Here is a 9757-nt window from a genome sequence, read left to right as displayed (position 1 = left end):
ATTGATTACCTTTCATGTAGATTTACAAGTTTAATAGATAAGTTGTAGATAAGTTGGCTACAAAGCAGTAAAATGAATTTCAATTTTTGAACTGATCACAAAACAAAGCACCAGAACCCAACTAAGGGTGTATACGATTGACCGTACTCCGGAATAGGAATACGTGGAATATAAGTTAAAAATCCTTCGTTTTTACGGAGATTCGCATCACAATTGTCAAATATCTGCTAAAATGCTATTTTAAACATATTTTTGTTACCCTTGCTGCTTCGAAACGTGCCAAACATACCATTTTAATCATCACTCCACGTATTCTTATTCCGGAATAGGGTCAATTGAACGCGCCCTAATTTAACTAGCCTGAAAGAGTCCTGAAAGAGTCCTGAAAGAAACCTTTATACCCTGTGAAATTAAATCTTACTACAAAGAAGTAAACCAATTGGTAAACCAATGCAGGCTTTTGTTCATGATACCTCTGCATTTCTCATCCACTGGTCCATACAGTACTCTTGTTTAAAAGACCTGTTTCATTAACTAATAATTATACATGAAACAATTACTCCATTTTGGTTGGTTAAGAGAAATGCAGTTTTCATGTAAGATAATGCAGAACAGAGGCAATTCAGTGCAAAAAGAAGTACAGATAGTCTAAGCATTCTCATTGGACAAATTATGAGCAAACAAGGTCACAGATAGTCAATCATGCGCGAGCCCTGAACGGTGCAATTCATGGCGCAATTTTTGCATGATTGTGTGATGCAAGTGAATTGCTTCTGCTTAACCATATTTATTTTTTTTCAGGTATATTATTAACCACTTGACTCCTTGGAGTGAGACTTCAACAGATTTTACTCTGTCTAACGCCAGATGATTTTAATCATCAACTGGTGTCCTCGGATGCCTGCGGAGTTAATGGGTTGATAAATAATCACTCACAAATTGCCTTTGCCTTAACTCTTTCACTGCTGACTTTTCTACCATCAGTATACCCCTTCACTGCTGCATTTTTTCCCAACATAAAACACCAGAGAAACCACTCTCAAAGAATGAACCATATCTTTAGTTCTATTGATGCTATTATGATAATATTTTCAGGACATATACAATAAAAAAATTGCCATCGTTTGAGCTATCTTTATTGAGATGAGAGCAGAGCCTAAACACAATTTGATTTATATAAATAAAGAAATACAGTAAACACGCATTACAAAAGTTCATGTGCGCTAATGACACGCAATTCTTGTAGGCAAAAGGACCTTTTCAAGGAAGGAAACAGGCATAATAATGTCTTGAATCACTTGATTTCACCTATAATTTTCTCATACCTTATGTTTTTACTTGCTTGCCAGACAAATGTTGTAGATTTCCGTACCCGAACACTGAATTTTGCCTTTGTGAAGTCAAAAAGATTCATGGCGTCCGGTCGTGTTTCACCTTCCTTTTCAAGTGAGATTAACCTTTCTATCATCCAAAAATGGCAAAACTTGTCACGCTAGTTGTCCTTTAGGGTATACAAAACAATCCCATTGCATGCATGTCCCTATAGGAACAAATTTCCAACAGCACTTTGGGACACTCTCTCATGTCGAGTATTCTCGACATCCGCAGTGGGAGTCACGTAATCCTATGTCGAGTACACTCAACAACAGCAGTGAAAGAGTTAAGGGCTCGTTCAATTTTGTTCATTGCACTTGAAATCATGTGATTACCTATACAGATGTTTTCAACCAAACCAAAAAAAGTGAATAAAAGAAATACCACTAACATGTCTGAATCCTTCCCAAAAACTAATTTTCAGTAAGAAAATATCCAGAAAACTCTATCTTTAGATTTTGTGTTCCTGTGGAAATAATCCATATATCCAGTTTTAAGACCTAAACCCAGAATGTTGTTTTCCGAAGCTATCAAAGTGCTTAAGATAATTTGTCAGCAAAAATGTGCCCAAAACTATTTAACCCATTTAAAATTTAACTTACTGTGACAGTTTTCACATTCCGAATATTCACAGTAACTATCACGAACTCTTGGGCATGGACTTTAACCCATTGACTCCCGGGGGTTCCCCATTGATGAGTAAAATCATCTGGCGTTAGGCAGGTTAAAATACGTCTGGCCGGCTTAGGCCGGTTTGGGTATTAAAGGGTTAAAAGAAAAAATTAATGACTGTTACTGACCAACGTTTCAAAACGGCTGACTTATTATCAAGGCTTGGGTAAACCGCTTCAACATCCGTTCGATTTTGTTGAAGAGCGAAACTGAAACTGTTTGCTCCCCCTGTTCAACCTTGTGGAAACATGTTGAATCAAAGTTGAATGAGTCTAAAAGCCTTTAAACTTCGCTTCAACAAACATTCAACATTTCTTTTGTTTTCGCATAGCGCATAGGTTGAAGGAAGTTGAAACCGCTTGCCTCCACCCCCCCCCCCCCCCAATTTCAACATTTTTGGACATGCGCATACGCACTAATAGCCGCATTAGTAAACCATGAAACACCAAAACACCAAAACACCATGTACGACCCCTCCATACATTGCATACTTACCGACAAAGGTTGGATTTGAGATTGGAAATATCGTTTTAGGCCTACCGGTAGGTAATTAGGCCTAAAATGATATTTAATCTCAAACCCAACCTTTATCGGTTAGTATTCAATCTACATGATGTTTTGGTGCTTCGTTTCGGAGTTTCGGTGTCTCGCGGCTTCGTTGTTTAGTAATGTCCTTCTAATAGGTCTCTCAATGACGTATCATGTCCATATCCATATTAACAACCGCGGCTGCAGCCTTGAACTGAATACAAGGCCTCTCGTGAGCTTTGTTAATTCAAATGTGGATGATGTGTTGAAACTGTTTGCAACCCCAGCCCTTTGCAGGCCCAGCCGTCAACAAAATCATTCAACAAAATCAAACAGATGTTGAAGCAAATGTTGAAGGCGTTTGCCTGGGCCTTTAGCCTCCTGAATTTAACAATGTTGTTATTGCTGTCCAACTACCTTTTTCGTCAAAAACCTTTTTCATTGTGTTCCACCAATGGGCTTTGAGAACTTCTGGAGTACGCTCCTCATCCTCATTTCCAAATGTCCACACAAGCTTTCTACAAAACGTGATCATGCTAAGCACTTTGTACGTCTCATTGATGTCTTCCATGGAAGAGGCCTTAGTGTGATGTAGTATAAACAGGCATGGCGTACTTGGGTCAATGCTTCCAGACAAAGAAATAGATTGCAACGTTCTTTCCAAATATTTTGGCCTGTAAGAGCTAAAAATCACTAAAGGAATAAAAGGTGGTTTAAAATTTTCTGGGAAAGCAATGTTGAATTCTTCCGGCCATTTGCTCCGACCCCGTTGGCTAAAGATCACTGGAATAGCAAGCCACACTTGAACTAGAAAAACCACGAGAAAAATCACGGTTTTCTTGAACCAACGCGATCGCACACGAAACGCTCGTCTCAAAAACCAAAACCAAGCCATTTGAAGACCACCTACTGAAACAAAAATTATTCCTGATTTTTGATGCCCATTCCACGCAAATCACCATGAGACTGACGAGTCATCGAGTTTCGATCATAAGTAAGATGGATTCCAATAAATCAAATTAACATGACTTTTCATGCCTGAAACTAAATAAGAAAACCTAACATGACATAAAGCTTAACTGTACGCTGAAAAAACTGCTTCCCGGTTTCAAATGCATACCGCCATGTTCCTTTCCGTTCAGTTACTTTTGTTGCGAGGGAGGGTTACTGCGTAGCTAGAGTGCCCTAGGTAGGATAGTGTCAGTCGTATGTCCCGAATCGATCGTGGGAAATAAATTGTCCTCTAAGAGTCCTACAACCAGATGATCACGACAAAAATTGAGTGCCACATGCACCTCCTCTTTTAATCACCTGGGGAATTCGAGTACTTGTGCGAGTTTGGACTTCGAGCAGTTAATTGCACGACGTGCTGATGACGGCGCGTCAGTAAAACACAGGTCATATTCCACAGGTCAGTCGTTGCAGGTCATTGTTTTTCCTTTTGGAAAGTAACCCTAACCCTCCATTGGGCTAACCAGCCAATTTGAGGGATTTGGGTCACTTTCAAAGAGGAAAAACAATGACCTGCAAGGAGTGACATGTGGCATGTGACCTGTGTTTTAGACCCGCCGTACTGACGACGATTGATGATTGGCTGCTTGTGGCCAATTTTCAGGACTCCATAGAAATTGGTCGCTTTCTTTGTGAATGACTGAAATTGGCAAGAAACGGCATTTTAGAGAGCAGAAATGGCATGCCCCAGATTTCTTAACAGGAAAAAGACTTGGAAGGAGTACAAGGCCTTAGCTCATTTTGTTCATAACAAATTATTGGTTATTATCCTTTCATTTCTAAGTGCTATAATACTTAACGCTACAATTTTGTAATGCTGTAATAACAAGAACAGCAAAGCTGAGTTTAGAAAAGTGAGAGAGCTCTCAAGTTCTTTCTGAAAACAGCTGACTTCCCCCACCACCACTACATTGTTGATTCCAACCACACACCTAACCCAATGTCACAAATCCTGTCCATAGGTTTCAGAGTATATTACAATATCTGATTTTAAAAAGTTTAAGCCATGTCTTTCTTAAAAGGCAGTCAAGGCAGCTATTTTGCCAGATTTCCCTGTGATAAGGCAACTAAAATCAACCATGAGTTCTTGGCCTCTGTTGTTCAAAAGGTATCCACCAGATGGTGATTCATCTGGTGGATAAACAATAGTGAAACCAATTCCAATTGAGTTACCCAGTGGATAGTGATTTATCCAGTGGCTAGCACTATCCACCCTTCAAACAACTGGGGCTTGGAGGACATCACGGTACAAAAAGGGGGTTATTCATTCGTCTAATATACAGCATAGTATGGCCTATCTCACACAATTTCATTACAGAAGAGAGAGGAAATTCATTGCCAAGGTATTGACATGCTTCAAAAGGAAATTGCCATTTCTTTTCTGAGAAACTCCTTTTCCACTTCAAATACATCCACAGGTAAAGATTCTTATTTACAAATATTAGACATTTAGCTGAGGCTAATGTAGATGGCATTCTTATCCTTTGAATAGACCCCATTCTCTGGAGCAGCTATATGTTATTTATTTATTTATTTATTTATTTATTTACTGATTAAGTATGAATACATACATGGTGGAATCAACAATAGGACATAGTCTAACCATTTGCAGATGTAATTACAAAAGGCAGCACTTTCTCTTCAGTTATTCAAAGACCCTGAGTGATGGTCCAGCCTCTAGTCTAACAGTCAATACGGAAACGATGGCCCCGTATGGGGGCTGGGAACCTGTCACGCTTCACCACTTAGTCTTACAAATGCACGTACTACATTTTTAATACAACACATCGGAATCATTCCTCAACAGTTTGTTTAAATTACAGTTGTCAAAGTTGCTTTTAATTAGCTGGTAGCCAATTAAGCCAAGCCAAAAATTCCATAAACGAAATTTTTCCGTCTCCGCCTGTATCCAAGGCTTCCAAAGCGTCATCGATCTGCTTGTCATCGGTAACATTGAGCGAGATCATCAAGTTCTTGAACTCTCCTTTATCAATGGTATCATTTCCATCCTTGTCATATTGCTTGAAAAGCTCAACAGCTTTCTCAATTATAGAGTACCTGGAATTGTTATCTATGTTTCCGAATCCCTTTTCTGTACGAAGCCAGGAGATGAATTCATCGAAGGATATTTCGCCACAACCGTCTTTGTCAACCATAAGAATGCAAGTTTGAGCTCGATCGTTTTCAAATCCTAAGTCATCTTTCAACAGCGATAGCATTTCTTCTTTTCCAAGTCGCTTGCTGTCGTCTGTGTCGTATTTTCTAAAAAGGCTTTTGACAACAACTTCTGGAACATCTGCGTCAAAATAGCTTTTGCCCGACATGTTTCTGAGTTTGAAAGAGGAGAGCCTGGGTTCCAGATATCCCGTTCCCGGGCAAAATCGGGGTTTTTGGAAAAAGGCTCCCTCTGTTTTAAACGCCTTAACTTCTATCCAGTGGTGTGGTGTAAAGCTTGAAATAGACGCCCCTCTAGATCTCTAGAAACCGCCCCGTTTCTAATAAACGCAACCCCCCCCCCCCCCTTCCTTCTCCTTGAAAAAAAGCGTGTAAAAATCGAGAAAACGCTCTGTATTAAAAGTACTCAGTAGACGATTTTTTATGCAAGCCAGCTGAACAAAGTGGAGGCGCTGGATCTTGGGAGATCTAGCCAGCAAATAATCTGTAGATTTAAAACAAAATAATACTGCAAGGCTGATTGTACGGCTGTGAGGATGTATTTATTTTTTTATTTACCAATATTTCGTCAGGCACAGCCTGACTTCTTATCCTCACAGCCGTACAACCAGCCTTGCAATATTACCTGTATTAAAAGTAAAATCAAGCAATTTATTTAACACCTCGGATGCCTGGACAGCAATCGCTTACGAATTCTATCCTGTTCGATCTCAAGTGCAAAGTACAGGTATCGCTCTTTTATTTTCTTAATTTCTGCGCTCAGAATGTCTGAAATTTTCTTTCAGTTTGTTCTGGCTCGATAGCAAGGCCGAAGATTCAATGATTCACTGCTTCAAGGACAGCCAACCATATGTGAAGAGGGATCGGATTAGCTGTGAACACAGCTGTCTGTACTGGATGAGATCAGCCTCCCAAACCGTTTTCAGGTCATCACTGAGTCGGATGTGTGAAAACACTGTTGACCCAGATGCCTGAATATTGATATCTCGAACTAAAATTTGAAACTCGCCCCAGTTCTCCGTGCAATATCAAGTGAAGTTATGATCCTCGCAGAAATGAGCCCAATTATAGCAGTGGCTTAATAGCTCAGTTGGTTAGAGCGTCGCACCAGCATTGTGAGGTCACGGGTTCAAACCCACGTTGAAGTCCTGAATTTTTCATAACTGCGAGGATCATAGCTACACTTGATTTCATATCCGCAGTTCAATATATGGTTCATTTCATATATCATTTCATACGGTTGATTCATTCATCATGGAAACATTTGAACCCACAAATAACCAGCTCACAACATCGGTGGCTTTATAGCTCAGTTGGTTAGAGCGTCGCACCGGCATCGCGAAGTCACGGGTTCAAACCCCATTGAAGCCCTGAATCAGTTTGCAGGCTTCTCCACGTATAAATTGCTAACATTGCGTTCATAACTGCGAGGATCATATCTGGGTACGAGATTAGATCTTAGCTTCACTTGAGATACAAGAAAGGTTGCAGGGCATCTAAAATAGTAATCAAGCCAGGGAACAAGCAAGTTTCCGCAAAGGTGCTTCTGTGATGGACCATTTTCAAGCTGGGAATCAGGTGACTGAGACATCTAACGAATATAATCTTTTATGCATAGCATTTATAAATTGGTACCAACCAACCGTACATTAATGTGCTCAACTGCCACAGGCGGAATCCACCTTGACAAGCAAGTGTCGTCTAAGATCCCAATTGCAAGAGGTGTTCGCCAAGGGGAGCCAATCTCTCCGAAACCGTCTTCACCTCGGGTATTGAGAAAGTTTTTCGCGGAGAACTTTTTTTGCAAGGGAAAGAGGGAAAGGCTTATTCATCGAAAGGGAGATTCTGAGTGATCTAGCTACGGTTCGCAGATGATGTTGCTTTACTTACGGAGAGTATTGGAGAGATGAAAGACCAACTATCAAGGCTTCATGAAGAAAATCAGGGTCACGGTAGGTTTGGAGATACATAGAGGTTAAACAAATGACATGAGTAACTCTGTCACGCGCAACAAGGTCAAAACTCCAGGAGACGAGGTACAGATATAAATACATCGGCCAGGAAGTGCGTATGCACAATGCAATAGAAGAACGTCAGAATAAGGTCGGATTGGGTGTGCCTTAACAACTACAAAGACACTCATCGCAATAAGAAAATACCGCTATCAGTGAAAAGCCCAATCTTTGACATGTGCATTCTACCAGCTATGACCTATGGCTGCCAGACTTGGTAGTTATCCAACTAACATGCGGAAAAACAAGCAGAGAATTGCACAAGCGCAAAAGGCCGTGGAAGATTCTACTCGTCACCTGTGGGTTGAGTTTGCTGGTTCTCTACTCTGCTCTGACAGGTCTTTCTCCGGGTACCAGTTTTTCCTTCTCCTCAAAAACCAATGATGAGTTGATTTGATTTCTGTGCAGTGCCCAACGCTAAACACATGCAGTGGACACTTAAATGAAGTTCATTATTAAAGTTCATTATTCATTAATCTGAGCCAAAAGACACAATGCAAGGAAATCCGCGAAATTAACGTACCATGCAGAATAAAGCTTAAGGACATTGTCGCCGGTCATATGGCATCCATTAAACAGTCAAAGACTATGTCCCCTCCATTAACGGCTTTAGGAGTGAGACTTTACAGATTTTACTCTCTCTAATTCCAGACGATTTTACTCGTCAACTGGGGGTGTCCTAGGGCATTTGAGGTGTCAATGGGTTAAGCGACGATGGACAGGGTCTAAAGACAACAGATGGTCACCGAAATGCACAGAATGGCGTCCTTGGAAGGGTGGCGTGAAGACCTGGACCAACCTTGTTCCCAGGGTTCTCTCCTACTCTTCCCATGGAGAAGTAGGAGAGAACCCTGGGAACGAGGTTTTGGACCTGGACTAGATCAGCAAAAGACCATACAGAATGGACGAAAGTCCGCCTCACACTAGAGCCATCAGCTTAACAAAGTTTCACTCGTGACTGGTGGCGCAAGCAAGTTTCCCCAGTGTGCGGTGGCGTTTTGAGCGCTAATGTTCACGCGTTCCATCGGCGCCGAATATTCAACACGTTGAATAATTTTTGGCACGGGTGAACATTTCCTCCAAGTGTGTGCACAGGAAAAGCTGTCGCCTTACCATCTTATACCAAGAAGCATGCGTAGTATTTGAGATGCGACGAATTAATATGGCGTCAAGTGGTGATTTGGTCATCTTTCAACGGCAATAGCATTTTTTTTTTCCAAGTCGCTTGCTATCTTCTGTGCCGCTTAAATAGCTTAAATAGCTAGAGGTTTGACTGTAATGAGATGCAAGTAATGTAATCATAGGAATTTGGGCATGTAATTTTGCATGCGGTTATGTAGGCGTGTGGAGGTGTTGGTATATATAGAAAGTCTTTTAGTGTGCAAGTAAGTTTTCGGCTGATTTATCCAGAGTTTGAGTTTTACTTTGTTTAAACGTTTTCTTGACGTAGGCCTTTATTGGCCATTTCGTAAGCGTCGGAGTTTTGGGCATGGTTTCTGCGCATGCTCAGGTTTCCTGTTTTTTTTCCCACTTATAATTCGGGGGTTTTTTTTGCCCGGTTTCTCCTGACCTCTGAGCATCTTTTAGAGATACGAACTCGATTCTCCATTTTTCTTGCATTTTATTAGTTATTGTTATTACTTGGCAAGAGAGGATGAGGAGATAGAACATTTCACCCTTGGGCCTTATTCGCGCGGGCGGCCATATTGGCCATAGACAATAGCGATGTTTCTCGTGACGTCACCCATTGTTATTAATATGCCAACCAGAACCCAATTGGCTGTTGAGACAATGACTTCTTTTGTTCTGTGTTTGACAAATTTGGATATCAGAACAAATTAAATGTGACGTCAATGTTTGTAAACAAGAAATATCGCCATAGATTTCGTACTCGGAGCCTCGAGTTAGGGAACGAGTTTCGGTGGGGCAAAACAAACGTTTTCAAATCCCTTTGGACTCAACATTGACGCCGTGTGATAAAGACC

At 40.8% G+C, this 9757-nt stretch overlaps 2 protein-coding genes and 1 non-coding gene across 3 annotated transcripts in view; 1 reads left to right on the top strand and 2 right to left on the bottom strand.

Moving 5' to 3' along the window:
* The window catches only part of LOC138026443 (uncharacterized), an 8397-nt gene extending 4499 nt beyond the window's left edge, over window positions 1–3898 (bottom strand). The window contains exons 1-2 of the mRNA XM_068873800.1: window positions 3695–3898; window positions 2992–3618 (exon numbers count right to left, since the gene is read on the bottom strand). Of these exons, the coding sequence (XP_068729901.1) occupies window positions 2992–3469 (478 nt within the window). The 5' untranslated portion in view covers window positions 3470–3618; window positions 3695–3898. The remainder of the gene's footprint in view (window positions 1–2991; window positions 3619–3694) is intronic.
* Window positions 3899–4324: 426 nt separating this feature from the next.
* LOC138026444 (calmodulin-like protein 3) lies at window positions 4325–5910 on the bottom strand. Its single transcript, XM_068873801.1, has one exon. It carries the CDS (start codon window positions 5907–5909, stop codon window positions 5424–5426), a length of 486 nt encoding a protein of 161 aa, XP_068729902.1. The 5' UTR covers window position 5910; the 3' UTR covers window positions 4325–5423.
* A 1148-nt stretch (window positions 5911–7058) lies between these two features.
* On the top strand, window positions 7059–7131 carry Trnaa-ggc (transfer RNA alanine (anticodon GGC)). The gene has a single exon. It is a non-coding gene; the product is annotated as a tRNA-Ala (tRNA).
* The last annotated feature ends 2626 nt before the right edge of the window (window positions 7132–9757 follow it).

The sequence above is a fragment of the Montipora capricornis genome, chromosome 12 (genome assembly GCF_036669925.1).
Source record: "Montipora capricornis isolate CH-2021 chromosome 12, ASM3666992v2, whole genome shotgun sequence".
NCBI classification, from domain to species: Eukaryota; Metazoa; Cnidaria; class Anthozoa; order Scleractinia; family Acroporidae; genus Montipora; species Montipora capricornis.
The sequence above is the reverse complement of the archived record's forward strand: the minus strand, read 5'-3'. Positions and strand labels throughout refer to the sequence as shown.